Genomic DNA, 17,153 nt, shown 5'->3' on the forward strand with positions numbered 1-17,153 from the left:
TTGGGCGGTTCTATACGCTTCTCAGGATGAATGACTGCGATTTTACGCTATCCAATGAAACCTGGCCTAGATCACAGGCCTGGATATGGAACCTGAAAACCATAGCCTGGCTCAGCTGCGGGTTCCACATCTTAGCCCTTGTCAGTATAGACGGCATGTCATTTTTATTTCCTCGGGTTTAATTCTAGATTCGCTAAGGATCCTGAATTCCTAGTCCCAAAACGAGGTTAAGGGATTTGCTGCTGCTAGGAACAAAGACAACATTGAGGTTTGGCACTTGAGCTGCAAATGGAGAAACAAATTTTGCTGGGCTGTGTGTGGAACCAGAAACTAGGCTAAAAAGACTATCAGGCCATCCTATTTTAATTTTTAAGCCCACCAAAGCAGCTTTATCATCATCCATTTGCCGATTTTCCTGACACTGTATGCCCCCCCCCCCTGTGGAATGTGTGGCCGAAGCCCAGTCCTTCCTTACGGGAATCGTCGTTTGCAGTTGCATTTTCGGTAGATTCATCTTTTATGGGTCAGTTCTTGTAGCTGTTGCTATTGCTCGATCTACCTTGCAGCTTTTCCCCTTCCGTTATGCTTTTCAACTAGGTTCATCTAAATTATTGCTCGATCTAACAACTCGTTGGTGAGATTATGACTGGCATAACGGTCCACTAGGGTCATCACCGGAAAAGAGGAGATTCGTATGCTGGTTTTGCCAGCATACTTTATAATTTTGCTCAACTTTTGCTGGAATATAAAAGCACTACCGTTTAATACTAGTCCACTACGGACGAAAAGCTTGCGAATCATGGAGGTGGGGCCTGGCCACTATATTTCTGCCCATTATTTCGTATTTTGGACTGGTCATGCAGAAACTTTGTGCAATTGATTGGTTCCAATTTGTATCGACTAGAATTAGTTCTGTCGCTGCTTATTTGTCTCTCTTGACCTCCTTTCCCTTAGAAAGGAATCGTTTACTGCTAGTGAGAGAACAAAGAAAAAACTTTGCCACTACTTACTAGTATACTAGAATACTAGTCAAAAGTATCTGCGATTTGACTATGGTGCAATTCTGAACTTCTGATGCATATCAGCATATGTATGACTGTGGAGTGTAATTGTGCCAGAGACAAAAGATGCAAGAGAACGCGAAGAAGGTGATATGATTATATTTTTTAAAAATGACGATGATAGGCTATGGAATATACTGCTTAGGTCTGCAATTCTGTTATCTAGGTGTTCAATATATTTCTCCAAAAAGGTTCGTGGATGTCGCTGTATCACCACAGGTTATTCTCTACGCTCGTGTCGAACAATGTATGCTCGGTGTTATCGTGTTGTTTGGCTAATTGGCTCCATCTTGAAATTATGTTTCTTGCTCTTGTGCACGCTTATTGCATCGCACCTGGTAATACTTTCTTGGTAACAAGACAAAATCAATCCAGTAAGAACTACTTAATTAAACAAAAATAAACACATAAACTCAAGTCAAAAGAGAACTTGCCTCACACAGGGTCTTTCAATTCTCTACTCTCTAGCATCTAAATACTTTGATGTATGCCGATGATATAAGTTAGTCAAAGCTAGTGTAACATGATGAAATTTGTTTTCAACGGGAGATAGTAGGACGCTGCACGCTAAAGCAGCTCATCAAACTTCCCTTTAATTCGGAGTTATGAGCCGAGAGCGTACTTGTCACACTCAATTCTTGGTCTGGCACACTCGCTTGAGCGAATCGTCTATAAGTAGATTGGTACAAAGCCTAAACAGATTACAGCTACCACAAAGAGGATGTGTCAGATAAACACAAGGCATCCTTTAAGGGATGAACCTACCGGTAGGCTCACGAGATCTAGTGCCTTTTTTTTCTTAAGGGCAACGATCTTTTTCGAAGAAATTTAAGAGCACGATCTAGCGGCGGATTTCACTGGCAAACACAGTACGCAACGTTCCGTGCGATCCCTATCCTATGCCAGTTTAACGATGCGACAGCGACCGTGCGCCGCGGCGTGCCCTCACCCTGCCTGGGCTTCTTCAGGAGGGGCTTCCCATTTCGGGTTCGGGGACACGACGCCTTTCCCGGGCCGCGAGGACACGGAAGCACCCGCGCCGATCCCCACCCACCCAACCCGCCCAGCCATGTGGGCGCGCCGCCCGTGGTCGCCTGCCTGGAAAGCGCGCCGCCGCGTAGCCTTTCGGCGAAAGCGCCCCCACACCCAAGGCCTCAGCCCCCAGCCCCGTCTGCCTCCGTCCCTTTCGACGCTGCTTCCCGTGACTGGAGCCGTCGCCCGCCGGCACGCCAAACGGTCGGAGAGCGCATGATCCTTCCTCCCTCGCTCACACGCCGCGGCACGCACGGCACACCTGCCGGCTGCCGTGCCCGTGCGGGTTGCGCCGCCGCCCGCCCGCCCCTTGGATTGCTTGCGTGCTTGCTCGGTGCTCGCCCGCCGGACGCCGCTACCTCGCTGTCTGAACTCGTCACCCGGGCTTGAGATAAGGGCCGTTACCGTTCGTCAGGAGAGATTCCGGTCAGCATGATAATCATTCCGAAAGGTTGCGCGTCGGCTCCCCAGCGATGGGTATTTGCCCTGGATCACGGGCGATGCATCTAGACGGAATTTCTGTGTAGTAACTCAATTTGACTCCAAATATAGGTTGCTTTAGACTTTGTGGCTCTTCTAGAAATGCTAGTTGATGTAAGACTTGGTGCTACTTCTTCCCCCATAGGCCCATAGTTTCCTCTTATGCCCTTGCTAAACTAATTACTCCCTCTAGTCTAAGTAAGTGACGTTTTCTTTTCCTGCCCGCAAAAAAAAAAATTCTTGATGTCAACTATTCCAAACTTTGATTATAGTCTATAGATTATTTCATGTTTTTTTGCGGAATAGATTATTTCATGTTGAGTTTTAATGCTTTATAGTATACTTTTGTCATGTGTTACAAATAATATATTACAACGAAAAGTGATGACCAAATAAGTTATGTTCTTTAGATTGATCGTGCCAGTCTCAATGAGTGTACCGATTCTTTGATAAGAAAATCCATATTGTACCAAATACATACTAGCTTACTTCTCTTTTCAACGAGTAAAAAGCAAAAGCACTAAGGCATTTTCAAATTCATGTCAATACTAAAAATCTTTCGTGAGGCCATCCTCATGAGTGATTTTATATTTATGTTCCAAAAGCCACATAAGCAAGAGAACATTTAATCCAGGGTGGAAATAACTTCATACAATGCATTTTTCATTTTTTTCCTAGAACAAGCAAGACACAAATTATCTTGAAAATGGTGTATATAAGTTTTCATCGTCATGAAACTCATTTCACATCTTTCTTCATTAGCTTTTTACCGCATCATAAAAATGCCGACATGGCACTATTTAATGAAAATGAAACTCTTACTACATTTCGAATCTCAAGGCATTCACACTCTAAAAGAATTAATAAAATTCAAGGCATATAGGTACAGTCTATTTTAGTATACACTTAAGTCATTCCTCATGAAGGTTTCACAAAAAAAAACATTTTCATTAAATAATGTGACATGTCACCAAGCCTTGATGACATGGTAAGATAATTAAGAGAAAGAGGAAAGGAGTTTCATCTGATGAAACTGGGTGTACATTATTTCTAAGATTATGAAACTTGCATTGAGGGCTAGAGAGTTTCATTTCGTCTAATTGTATCCAATCCCGTGTATCACAGTTAAATGGTATGGCAAGCCTATAAAATATTGAAACCACGAAATAAAACTATGTATTGAAGGATTTGTTTCATTCGTCAACCCAAATCTCTTTAGATGATGTGATACTCTTGAAAATAGCGAAATGAAACTGCCAAAATGACCTAGTGACTCAACATCCGGAGGAGGCCTCATCGAAGTGGGCAAGGATGCGAACTGAGTTACGTTCAGCTCTGGTAGGCGACGTGCCCAACGACAACGAGGCGTTAGTGGTGACTTCGTCAATCTCGAGGATTTGCTGGCTCGGTCTTTCGGAGGTGCTCATAGGGGTAGGGTTGCGTGTATTCGTAGGGACGAGTGTGCGTACGTATATGTGAGCGTCTATGTTTGTACTGTGTGATTCAAGAAAAAAAGAATGGGCTAAGATGAATTTCATCCATTATCTCCAAAATTCCAAAGTATCATTTTAGTGGTCGTGGTGCGTTTTGTCGAGTTAATGGCAGCGAAGCATACCGCACGCTGTAAATGTTCTAAAACCACTTGTCTTTAATATACGACATTTGCTAAAAAGAGGTCACATCTCAAGTAGCTTTTCCATCCTCTCACTCAGCCTAGCCGAGGTGCCTAAGAATATTACATCGAAGACGCTCAAATAACCCGTACTCCCCGTTCAACCGTGCATGCTTCGGCCGCATGCGCGTTGGCAATGCCTAAACGTGACCAAAGTAACGGGGAAAACGAGACGGAAATCGACGATGATGCTCTCTTCAGGGAGGGCTCCTAGCTCTGCGGCCGCGGCAGCAAGACCGGCCGCGCGCGGTTAAGAAGAACGTGCGGCATGAGCCCGTCCACGAGCACTCCCCGGCGTCCGTGGACCGCGCGCTGCCCAGCGCGGAGGGGGCATGCGCATTCGCTTGCGCCCCCGGTTGCCATGCATGGAGCACAAGCACAAAAGCGTGCTCGCTCCTACGACTGCGCCCGTCTATTTTGATGCTTGCGGCTCTCCGAATTTAGCCATCCAGCTAGCCTCGTCGAGCGATGGAGCTCTCCCTCCCTCCTCCCATCCTCCGCCAGTCGCCGCATAGCCGGGCGGCGGGTGATGAGCCACCGGCCACTCAACTTTTCTCTCCAGTTCGGGGGTGCAAGCCAAGAAGGTGGACACATGCCTGGGAGCGGCCGGTGTCAAGAGCCATTGCTTCCTTCCTCTCCGAACAAGTGTGGTTCTTGTTCTTTATTTTCTCCCCCGATCGATGAAGCATTGATGCCGTGTCGTCTTTCCAAACTCTCGTGTTCGTGCAAATTTTTCGACTATCTTCGTGTGTGCATTGTGCATGGATCAGAGGATATCAAGAGGAAATCCCACGGGAGGACAGGTTGATAACCCAACAATGTTGACGCCAGCCGGCTTTGTCTTTGTATCGAAATGCCACCCCCTCCAATGCCTGTCGCTTCCGGTTCCAGGTACTTTCCATACCAAATCCTCTCGTTTTATAGGAGTTGTTTTAAAATGTAATTTTGTTGAAACTGTGTATGGCTCGTCAATGCTATCTCTCATAGCTGCACTTTAGGGGATCGTGTCACATGGAACCCTACGTAGTTTGTTCAGAGGTTGGAACTTGGAAGTATCAACGCCGCTGCAGCCAGTAGTCTGGACAAGCCGGGCACACACATCGGTGGCATACAGCCGTTTCTCCTAGAAAGGAATAGTACAGGTCCAACCATTTGAGTCGAGCTGGAGTATATATATGAATAAAAATTCAACAATAGTTTTACATTTTTAATAACATTGGTTTTGTTCTTTGAATAGGGCATGGATTACATTAATGATTAAACAATAATAGTGATTGCAACCTCGGTATAAAGGATCATATAGATTAAATAAATTACACAAAATGGAGATGAAGAATACAAAGAACATGGCACAAAAACTCTACCGAAATAAAACTAAAAGGTCCCTGACTTTGAAAGGCAACAAGAGATATGCGTATAAACGAGTGCAGCTTCAAACCTTGACCAACTCTAGCTCGTGCAAGAGTCTATAAACAAGCATCAGCCACTATCTTTGTTTATCTGGCAGATCAGCAAGTCGGCGCCATCAAACAAGCAAAGCGGCCTTCCAAGATCTTCATCGTTCAAAAGAAAAGAAGAAAATATCTTAATTTGGTCTGTTTTGGTCTAACATTTTTTTTCTCGAATTCACAAAAGAACCCTGTGGCGTTGCACTGAGAGAAACAAAAATCTAGAAGCATACCATCCCTTGCACCGTTAAAAGCCACTCTTAACAGCTTTGCATACGCCACACATACCAATATAAAAAACACTGACAAGCACACAATTATCGTGGTGCTCTCGAACAAGCTCTAAGAGTGGCTAGCAGATTCAGACCATTATCCAGTGGACCAGCAATATGTATAATCAAGCTGTTTGCGTTGAACTATCAAATACTAAAAGCTAAGCCCTCGGGTTGTGGTGAGAAATCTTGTAAATTCAATATTCTAAATGGAAAACACTAAATTTGTACTCTCCCCATCTTCATCTGATCACAAAATCGACAGTGGGCAGTGGAGGATCCAGCCATGTCCCCATACCAGCTGCCGTCCAATGGAGCACCCTCTAAACCCGTCCTTCATTTTTGTATATATGGAAGAGAATGTGTGCTTCTGTTCTAAATCCGACACCAGTTATTTGGACCTCATGTCTCCCAAATTAAAGTTCCACGGCTGGACTGGATGGCTCTCTTGAAAAATAATGCCTCATCAGCTGACTTCGCAAAATATTTCTTCCAATCTAAAAACTACCAAATATGCTCAGTTGGCACTTTTTGGCTAAAGATTAACCTTGAATAAAAATAATCCCGAGAATCCAAGTAGCCATCAAAGGAGTACCATGAATGTTGAGAGTCCAATGTCGATCCAGCAAAGGCTCATGAATAGTGTGTTTGATGGCTCAGCATTTAGGAACTAGAGCTATCAAACGAGGAGCGAAATCAGCAATAACTTTGCCATGGAGCCGCGTATACCATCCCCCACCATAGTTCTTATGCCCCCTCCCCAAAACCCACACACACCTTCCTGCAAGCTAGCTTTGTCAACTAGAGAAGCCCGCCCGACGAGCCAAGGCCTTTGGCACTGATTAAGGTTTTGTTTGGATATATTTCTCCTAGCCACGTTTAGATTATAATCTAAGTGAAGATTTTCTCGCTTCTCGCTTCTTGTAGTTCAAATCTCTGAAGCGGCATACCACATAAGCGAGAATCGGTGGAAATAAGCAAAACGTTTGGCGGGATTCTCGCTTATTTCCACTGATAAACCGCTTATAAGTGGAAACAAACGGGGTCTAAGCCTACAAAGCTATAAAATGTTGCCCGCTACGTCCCACCATTTTAACTTTAGATAACCCTAGGTCTTCCTCTATGCCGTTGATGTCAATGCATGGACAGTCATGAAATGGTCAGACCAATCTCTAACCTTAATCCCAGTGAGAAATCTAAATCTTTAATATGGGACAAATGTTTGGTTGTTTGAACATATATGGTAAATATTTTGGTTGCTTGAACCAAGTAGAATATGGATAGGATTGGTGGCCTTAGACGGGACAGGTACATTTCATCATGTTTGGTCGCTAGTATGGGATCATATAAAGGTTTATGTTTGTTTGTTGTTAGGCTGATTGCATGGAATGGTTCGGGCAATTACAAATTTGTTTAGTTAGGGCCGTTTACCTATCTTTAAACCATTTCAATATAATTTTAATGTAATATATTATCTAGTTTCACTATTATTTTTGTTCAACATAAAAGAAATCAGCAATGTATGATGAGCAAGGTTCACACGGCTAGACCGTTTGCCACGTATGCAGGTGATAGCAGAGCATGCCGACTGCGAGCTGTCCGGCCGTATAGGATGACGTGGTTCAACTTTTTTTTATGAAACGGTGTAGAATCTTATAGGTATATTCTTAGGATCCTCCCATCCTTGATAAGTTGGTACAATACACGTAAAGAAACGGACATAAGCACGTATGCATGTGACAGAGCATAGTGCACCGAGTGCAATTGTCCGAGATGGTGTGAAGCGCACACAAACACGTATGCAGATGATGGATCATAGCGCACCGATCGCAAGGCGTTCGAAATGACATGATTCCGCCGTTTTTATGCAAAGAAACTACCACAAACACGTAAGTAGGTGACTTAGCATAGCGCGTCGATTATGAGCGGTCCAAAATGACGTGGTTTGGCTATTTTCTTATTGGTACAATATATGGATGTCCCCTCCATATATAGGATCATCCCATCCATGAATAGAAGAATGAAGGCGCAACACAACCAGCAGTCCGGCACCGCCGGTTCACGTTAATCCTAGTATAGGCGAAAAAAAATATCCGCGGCCCCAAGCCCCACTTGTGAGGCGGTGCGGGTGCATCGCGTTGCCTATGGGGGTGTTTGGGAGGAGGGGGCTAAATTTTAGCCCCCGTCACATCGAATGTTTGGACACTAATTAGGAGTATTAAACTTAGATTAATTACAAAACTAATTACACAACCCCTAGGCTAAATCGCGAGACGAATCTATTAAGCCTAATTAGTGCATGATTTGACAATGTGGTGCTACAGTAACCATTCACTAATGATGGATTAATTAGGCTCAATAGATTCGTCTCGCGATTTAGCCTAGGGGTTCTGCAATTAGTTTTGTAATTAGCTTATGTTTAGTCCTCTTAATTAGTATCCGAACATCCGATGTGACATCCACTACAGCAGTGACGCGGGTGGCCGCCCCCCTCGCGCAGCCGCACACCGCCCGGAGAAAAAGGTCTCACCGTCACCTCGCCCCGACCGGAACCCCTAAATTCCCCATCCCTCCCTTTCCCCTTCCTCTCCCACTCCACCGCACCCCCACCTCAAACCACTCCACCCCCGTGCAAATCCGCTGGCCGCGGCGAGAGAGGGCGAGGAGGGAACAGATCAGGTGGTGGCGGATCGGTGGCTGGCTCGGCCTGACTTCTTCGGCGGGCGCGATGGGCGGCGAGGTCGAGGGGGGCGGGGGGCGGCAGCTGGGGCGGGTGCTGAGCTTCGGGATCCCGGACACGGCGCTGGGGCTGGTGATGGGGTACGTGGAGGACCCCTGGGACCGCGACGCCATCTCGCTGGTCTGCCGCCACTGGTGCCGCGTCGACGCGCTCAGCCGCAAGCACGTCACGGTCGCCATGGCCTACTCCACCACGCCCGAGCGCCTCTTCCGGCGATTCCCGTGCCTCGAGTCGCTCAAGCTCAAGGCCAAGCCCCGCGCGGCCATGTTCAACCTCATCTCCGACGACTGGGGCGGGTCGGCGTCGCCTTGGATCCGGCAGCTCTCGGCCACCTTCCACTTCCTCAAGAAGCTCCACCTGCGCAGGATGATAGTGTCCGACGATGACATCAGCATCCTCGTCCGCGCCAAGGCTCACATGCTCGTATCGCTCAAGCTGGACCGCTGCTCCGGCTTCTCCACGCCCTCCATCGCACTTGTCGCCCGCTCCTGCAAGTAAATCACTCTCTCCCCTTCTGTAATTAACTTATTATTACTTTATCTACAGTTTCCCGTTCCTCTTAAAAAGAAATTTACGGTTTTACTGATGTTTTCTAGAGAGTGGATGGATAAGGTCCTTCCCCTTCGCAAGAAAAGAGAAAGTGTGCATTTATTGTGTTGTTTTTTATGATGCTATATGAGTCGCACCTCACACCTAGAGAAATATAGATTTTCAACAGGAATTAGGAAATTTTGATCTTTAGTTCCATTGTGGTAACTTTTTTGAAGTAAAAGTTCCATTGTGGTATGGCTTTCTATATTTCCGCTTTGCTTGGTAGAGGTTAGTTCGGATAGAAATAGACCATGTCGAGAAGGGGATATACAATTTATTAGAAGAACCTACATTTTAGATTTGGGCTCCACATTTACCCTCCCATGTCTTTTTTCATGTGCAGGAAACTGGAAACACTGTTCCTGGAAGAAAGTACAATTGCTGAGAATGAAAATGATGAATGGATTCGCGAGCTTGCTACAAACAATTCTGTTCTGGAGACACTGAATTTCTTTCTGACAGATCTCAGGGCATCCCCAGAATATCTTACCCTCCTTGTGCGCAATTGCCAGATGCTGAAAACTCTGAAGATTAGCGAATGTCTCATGCCTGACCTAACCGGTTTGTTCCGCACAGCACAAACACTACAAGAGTTTGCTGGCGGTGCCTTTGAAGAGCCGGGTCAGCAGGTGGCGAATAGAAATTATGAGAATTACTACTTCCCCCCTTCGCTGCACCGCTTGGGTTTGCACTACATGGGAGCAAATGAGATGCAGATACTTTTTCCATATTCTGCGGCTCTTAAGAAGTTGGATCTTCAATTTACACTCCTTAACACAGAGGATCACTGTCAGATAGTTCAGCGCTGCCCCAATCTGGAAGTTTTAGAGGTATTTCAGATTATTGTTGTACATACTTTTTGCTTTCCTGATTTAAAAGTTGCAAAATTAATATGCTATTTTTAATGTGTTGTATTGATGTTCCTTTTTCTATGGGGGGGAACAGGCAAGGGATGTGATAGGGGATCGTGGATTACAAGTGGTTGCACAGACCTGCAAGAAATTGCAGAGGCTCAGAATAGAGAGAGGAGATGATGATCACGGAGGTCTTGAGGATGAACAAGGTGTAATTTCACAGGTTGGAGTTATGGCTGTAGCCCAAGGCTGCCCTGAGTTGACATACTGGGCAATACATGTCTCAGACATCACCAATGCAGCTCTAGAAGCGGTTGGTACATTCAGCAGAAATCTTAATGATTTCCGCCTTGTCCTGCTTGATAGAGAAGCGCATATAACAGAATTTCCACTGGACAACGGGGTTCGTGCTTTGCTGAGAGGTTGCACCAAACTCAGGAGGTTTGCATTTTATGTGAGACCTGGGGTCTTAACCGATGTTGGCCTTGGCTATGTTGGAGAATTTAGTAAGAGCATTCGTTACATGTTGCTGGGTAATGTTGGTGAGTCTGATAATGGAATTATGCAGCTATCAAGAGGCTGCCCAAGCTTGCAAAAACTGGAGCTAAGGGGTTGTGTCTTTAGTGAGCATGCATTAGCCATGGCTGCGCTCCAGCTAAAGTCACTGAGATATCTGTGGGTGCAAGGATACAAGGCTTCTCCAACTGGCGCTGATCTTATGGCTATGGTACGCCCCTTCTGGAACATTGAATTTATTGCCCCAGACCAAGATGGACCTTGCCCAGATATTAAGAAACAGATTCTGGCATACTACTCCCTTGCTGGAAGGAGGACAGATTGCCCTCCATCGGTAATTCCACTCTACCCAGCATTTTAGTGTACATGCTTCTTTTTGCCAGACTAAATCTCATGGCAAGTATAGTTCCATTATTCACATTATCTGTGAAATCAATGGTGCCTGTTCCGCCAAATGATGAGGGCAGGGCATGAGAACATTCCATTGCACAGAATCCCAAAACGAAGCATTAAGCAGGACGTGCAGCTTGAGGAACGGAGTGCTCTACATACTAGCCAGAGACCAGTCACGCGTACCTGAAGGCAGCACTTATGCATCAGCTTATCCCAACTGGCTAGTATGGACATGTAAACTTTATCATTTTGATTAGTTTTGGACAAACAATTTTGTAATAATGTGCCTTTTAGTGTATCTAATCGTGTTTCAGTTCTTAATCTGTATGCAATGTATCGCTATGTTGAACATGTAGTTCTTAAGCTGTATGCAATGTATCTACAATCTGACTTGCTGTGATTCGCTGAACAATATGGATTTTCCTCAATTCCTTTCTGCTCTACAGTCTGTCTTGCTTTCGTATTTGGTCTTATGCGGTGACTGGACCATGCTGCTCGCCTGCTCCGTATCTGACCTGGAATCCTGGAAATCTTGGTTTCATGTTCATCCATGACATGTTTCAGGAGGTAAAGAAAACAGCACCATCCTCTTCTTGGCACGATTGCATCTTTTTAGTTAGAAGGGCATGAACGCAGCAGTAATCAGGGAAACAGGATTGTTTGTTTTTCATCTTAACTTTGATGTCTATCGTGTAATTATATTGTCCGAGAAACGGTATCGAGTTATGCTTCCGCTTGCTTAGTTTGATTTCTCAGGAATCTGCAAGCTGCTATGTGCTGTGTTTGGCTGATTTTCAGAGTTTGTTGCCGAGCTTGTAACCAGCTATATTCTCCAAGCTGGTAGGTGCTGTGCTGAAGGTACTTTCCCCTCTCAAGACAGAGAGGTTTTTTCCCCCTTTTGAGATGATGAATAGGAAGAGAAGTTCTTTTGGTTCATTGGTTGAGCAGTTGATAAGTCATTATAGATACCATAACAGAATTTGGTAAAAAAATGTTACTAGAAATAGTTGAGGTCGAACTCTCTCTCAAATTCAAAAGTAAGCGTCTTATTACAAGTCACAAGCTTTATGTTCCGTCCTCTTTCACTCTACGTGAGCTCGTTTGGACAGGTGCGCATAGACACCAAAGCCTTTTCTTCTCACATGTGAGAGCAGATGAATACAGAAGATAAACGGAAGAATAATAAAAAGTGTAAAATATTTAAACTATAACCATGCTTTTATCAAGTGAGACGACATGTTCTGACTTTCTGAAGTTTTTCTTTCGATGAATAAAATTCTCAGAGGAAACTATGTAGAGAAATTTTGCAGGTAAAGCATTAGTCGTAGCAGCGTAACTGTGCGGGCACTACTTCTCCAATTCTGTGGCACGTGATAGGATTTTGCTGTTTCGCAAAAAAAAAAAGTGATAGGATTTTGCGGTCTCCGCTTGGAAGAATTGTGCTCGTGGTGGCGAGGAAGTGGGGTGCACAGTGCACGTGCTTCCTCCATTCACAACGATTGACGAACGACGAGCAGTGATGAAGCTGTTTTAACGAAGACGTACCCGCATGAAACTTGTAAAGATCCAAGCAATACAGCTGATGAAAGAGCCTGGCTCTATCCAAATTACCTAGGACCTCAAAGGAGAACCAAACCTTCTGCTTTCGGAAGGTGCATTCACCAAGTACCATTTCGTCAGATTTACCAACTAAATTACCAAGAATAGCATCAATAGAGACAACAACGTCAATAACATTTCTGAAATATGGCAGTACCTCATACAACATAAACATAATACACAAATGCACACACCCCACGCTGTTTCAAGTTCAGAATAGAAATATTAACATACATAATTCTCATAGATACAGAACGCATCTTATTCTTGCCTAGTACACAGACCTCCAGCTCAAGCTGAGCGCTCCCTAGAGACAGACCTAGAGTACGAACTCCGACTGTGAGAATAGCTTTCCCTTGAACGACGCCTCTTGCCAGAAGATCTGCTGCGTGTGCGTTCCCTTCTACTATGCCCTTTCTTTGGAGAATAGCTCGTTGATCTTTCTGACACTGGGGAACAGCTTCGAGAATAGCTTCCCTGTGGCGATAAACTGCGTGAATAGCTCCGACCTCTAGCCCTTGGAGAAGCACTGGGTGACCTGGAGACAGATCGATAGCGGCGCCTGCTGTAGTATGGTGAAGCGGAACGGTCATAGGAAGGTGACCTCCGTCTTCTGTAGCGGTATGGAGACCTTGAACGGTACCGACTGCTGTAGTAAGGCGAGTATGACCGGCGCCGATCATAGGGGGAGTATGATCGCCGTCTGTCGTAGGGGGAGTATGATCGCCTTCTGTCATAGGGGGAGTGCGATCGTCGCCTGTCATACGGAGAGTACGATCGGCGTCTACTATAAGGAGAATAAGATCGTTCACGATCAGGTGAGTAGCGTGAGCTGTAACGGTCCCTCCGAACAGGCGAGTAGCTTGGGGACCTCCGTCCTGGTGTCACCATGTAAATGAAATGGTCGGTAACAAGTTATTATCAAGAGATACTAGCAATGCTTATTGACTTTATTGTTCTGAAAATTGGGAGCAAAAGTAACCAAAGATGATAGGTGAATAGTTCACGGCCACTTACCACGTGATGATTTTGTGCCAAGATACTTCCCAGGTGTTGGGGTTCTACCTCGTCTTCTCTTTGCCTGTGTAATATGAGACTCTATAAGAAGGCGTCTTTGACATTAAAAGCACGAGTGGTCAATTGTTGAGAATCTGAATAACACATTTAATACGAAAAATAATACAATGTAGGGCATACAACCCTTTGGATGAGGTGGCATGGTTTGGTGTTAGGTTGTATGAGTTTGTTGCAGAGCAGCTACCAACATCTACCCTGTTGCTGCCAAAAAAATCTTCAACGAAGAGAACACTCAAAAGTTCAGCATAAAAGACTAATCAGAGATACACTCCATAGAGAAGTTAAATATAGAAGTTCACACATAAGCACTATTATGATTTTACCTTCTCAACAGTTATGACCCGACCTTCCAACACAGAACGGTCCAGATATTTGATGCAGCGATCTGCCTCCTTAACAGTAGCCATGGTAACAAAACCAAACCCTCGCGATTCCCTTGTCCAAGGATCATGCACAATGCTTGCATCGATCACCTATAAAGCAGTCAGTAAGACAAACGGACCATTGAAGCAATTATATGGGAACTTATCAGAAATAACACTTTAAAGTTGCAGATATCTTTTGTAAAGGTTACCTCTCCCTCAGTAGAAAAGTGCTTCTCCAGATCCTGGTCCGTTACACGAGCTGACAAACCAGTCACATACAGGTTGTTCCCAGGGTTTTCAGCATCACTCGAGTCCACACTCCTAAATAAATTATAATTATACAAAATACCAAATACTCGTGTTACAAGCAACATATGACATTAGCAGAAACACATTAACAAGTCCAAGGATAAAGGGCATACCTAGACCGACTCCTGTATCTTGAATAGCTGCTTCTCCTGTATGGTGAGCGAGATTCATACCTTTTCCCCAGAAAACAAATAAAATATCACACCACCGCACCAAGCAAGAGATTTTTTAAGAAAATGGAAACAATGCTCTAGCTTTTCAAATAGTGCCTACCTTGATCCTCTTGAGTAAGACATCTGCAAGACAGAGATATCAATAAATATGTTAACATCCACAATGAGCATTCGAGCATACAGGCTAATAGATGACAGCATATATGAAATGAATACTGAATGAACGTTTGAAGCACATTGTGACTGCATAACATAAACAGCAAAGTGAACACTGAACAGATTACAGAAGGATCCAAATTGGGCATTGATTAGCACAAATATTCCTAAATTCTAATGAAATAACTTTCTGACGCAGCTACCTGATGTAACAGGACTACAGGAGTCATGATAAAAAAAACTTCTTAAGTTTGAACTATAACCACCTTGTTCCACCTCTATTTTTTCTAATGGAAATTGTTTATTCCCTGTTAATCCCCTTGTCCCAGCTGTCCAGCTCCCATGCATTTGACTTCAGATATCTATGGTAGCGCACTACATTTATGCATTAAAAGTAATGCAACCCTAACATCCAGAGTCTGTTCCCACTACATTTTTTTTCACTAAAGTTTGTTGGCATCGCAATTCCATTCAATATCGAATAATCCAGTGGTTAGGAAAACACCATAATGAGTGATGTGGGCCAATTGAACATTTATTCTCTCTAAAAATTTATAGCCCTCCAAAATTTAATTTGTGGCCCTAGTGCCACTTTTTTTATTAAAATGTTCAACATATTACAATGAAACCCACACTCCAAACATAGGTTCTACACCAAAAGAAAGAAAGAAAAAATGCCACAACAGGTTATCCTTATCTTAGTTCCCTTCGTCTCATAAATCTAGTGTGTATTCAAATTCAAGCAAACACCAGAGTGGGAATCAACCTCTAACCCTAAATCATATCCCTATCTTATTATTATTTTTTTTAAAACGCAGGAGAGCTGCGTTTCATTGTATTAGAGAGAGAGAAAAATAGTCCCCATACAACTCCCATCTTATTATGGGATAAACCGAACAATCTTCACTCGTAGTAACATGTCAAAGTCATAAGATGGCAGAACATGGCCACAACACCAAGAAAGAGAAACGCAAACATTCTAGCGGCAATTTAAAGCATCAGATCGGACACGCGCTACATAGCTAGCAGCATGAAGCAAAAAATTAGAGAAATTCTCCTCGCAGTCGCAAATTCACATCACTCGACCAGCGTTTTGATGGCCTGATAAACCATAAAAGAAAATCCGATGTACCTTTCGTGGCCGCAACGATCCTGCCCCGGCGAAGCCTTCTCGTCCTCCCGCTCCTCGCTTGCGTCTCGCGTCAGTTAAGCACTGCCTTGCCCTTTTCTTCCCGTCGCCCCGTGTGTGTGTGATTAAATAGAGGTGGGCGCTGGGGGAAGGTTCTGGATGGGGAGCGGACGCGAAACGCGCTTCTTAAATCCGGTTGAATCGGCTGGGCGCACGCACCACGCCACCTTCCGGTTTACGAACACATGGCGCCGCTTCGCGCCATCCATCCATTTTCCCTTTTTCCATAATTTTATTTAGTTTTTCTACTTTCCGTTTTTTTTTTTGACTCATTTTCCCTTTGTTTGCCCACCTTAAGGTTTTCTACCATGGCCCATTTGCGACAGTGCTACTCTCTTCGAGTTTTCTGATGGTCCATTTACAACTCGATGCAACAAGGTTAAGTCAGAGCAAGACTCGACATCCAGTGCTGGTGTGGTTGAACGGTATCATATCAAATCCATATATTCGAAGTTTCCAAATAAACTCTTGTTATTTTTGTATATGCTGGTGTGGTTGAACGGTATCGTGCTAGTTGGGTTACAGTACTCTTTATGCTAACCAATGACCTTCCTTTATGTGTTTCTATGTTATTTTTATTGGATTAGCGTACAAGCAGTCTGTGTACTGAACCGTTATAAGCCTCTGCATAAAAGAAATAAAAAGAAACGGCTTACTGTGAATGAGCAATGTTGATTAAAGAAAAAGCATTACCTAAAATAAATCCAAGCTACCTGCTCCTACCTCACTTGTTACCAACGTAAGCTAGGCATATTATTAGGTTCAGGAAGCAGCATTGTTTCTTCATCTCGCGGAATGAAATCTAGATATGGAAACTCGCTCAACGACAAAACACAGTAACTCTCGGTAATGACTTTATAATAGTTTAGTATACGGACCGCTCGCACGTTGCATTGTTTACTGATCCAATAAAAGGGGCATGGCAACACATAAAAGAAGGTTATTGGTCAGCATAAAGAGCACTGTGACCTAACTAGTACGATATCGTTCAACCACACCAGCGTATGCAAAAATAATAAGAGTCTATTTGAAAACTTCGAATATCTAGATTTCGTATGAAAATGACAAAGTTTACATGCACTTGAATTTTGTCATTTTCATATAAATTTTTACAAAACAAGATTGCATCTCAACTTTTGCGACAAAGTAGATATATAGATACACAATGGACGTGCATCGTTTCAATTTTTTTAAAAAACCTGTAAGCATGGCTTTTAGAGGGGTTT

At 44.1% G+C, this 17,153-nt stretch overlaps 2 protein-coding genes across 2 annotated transcripts; one reads left to right on the forward strand and one right to left on the reverse strand.

The window, feature by feature from the left end:
* The first annotated feature begins 8,483 nt into the window (after nt 1-8,483).
* On the forward strand, nt 8,484-11,498 carry LOC101777849 (coronatine-insensitive protein homolog 2). Its single transcript, XM_004984628.4, has 3 exons — nt 8,484-9,199; nt 9,640-10,126; nt 10,242-11,498. Exons 1-3 carry the CDS (start codon nt 8,694-8,696, stop codon nt 11,025-11,027), a joined length of 1,779 nt encoding a protein of 592 aa, XP_004984685.1. The 5' UTR covers nt 8,484-8,693; the 3' UTR covers nt 11,028-11,498.
* A 1,274-nt stretch (nt 11,499-12,772) lies between these two features.
* LOC101776750 (serine/arginine-rich splicing factor SR45a) lies at nt 12,773-16,033 on the reverse strand. Its single transcript, XM_004984626.4, has 7 exons — nt 15,871-16,033; nt 14,683-14,705; nt 14,523-14,582; nt 14,310-14,421; nt 14,059-14,208; nt 13,676-13,739; nt 12,773-13,536 (listed from the first exon to the last, which is right to left on the reverse strand). Exons 2-7 carry the CDS (start codon nt 14,703-14,705, stop codon nt 12,950-12,952), a joined length of 996 nt encoding a protein of 331 aa, XP_004984683.1. The 5' UTR covers nt 15,871-16,033; the 3' UTR covers nt 12,773-12,949.
* Nucleotides 16,034-17,153: the final 1,120 nt, after the last annotated feature.

The sequence above is a fragment of the Setaria italica genome, chromosome IX (genome assembly GCF_000263155.2).
Source record: "Setaria italica strain Yugu1 chromosome IX, Setaria_italica_v2.0, whole genome shotgun sequence".
Lineage (NCBI taxonomy): Eukaryota > Viridiplantae > Streptophyta > Magnoliopsida > Poales > Poaceae > Setaria > Setaria italica.

What these genes read in the sequence shown, in the direction of transcription:
- LOC101777849 (XM_004984628.4), top strand. Translation starts at nt 8,694, where the DNA reads ATGGGCGGCGAGGTCGAGGGGGGCGGGGGGCGGCAGCTGGGGCGGGTG. An exon ending in CTTGTCGCCCGCTCCTGCAA is followed by an intron (nt 9,200 to 9,639) that starts GTAAATCACTCT and finishes TTTCATGTGCAG; the next exon opens with GAAACTGGAAACACTGTTCC. An exon ending in CCAATCTGGAAGTTTTAGAG is followed by an intron (nt 10,127 to 10,241) that starts GTATTTCAGATT and finishes GGGGGGGAACAG; the next exon opens with GCAAGGGATGTGATAGGGGA.
- LOC101776750 (XM_004984626.4), bottom strand. Translation starts at nt 14,705, where the DNA reads ATGTCTTACTCAAGAGGATCAAG. An exon ending in AGATACAGGAGTCGGTCTAG is followed by an intron (nt 14,422 to 14,522) that starts GTATGCCCTTTA and finishes TAATTTATTTAG; the next exon opens with GAGTGTGGACTCGAGTGATG. An exon ending in ACTTTTCTACTGAGGGAGAG is followed by an intron (nt 14,209 to 14,309) that starts GTAACCTTTACA and finishes ACTGCTTTATAG; the next exon opens with GTGATCGATGCAAGCATTGT.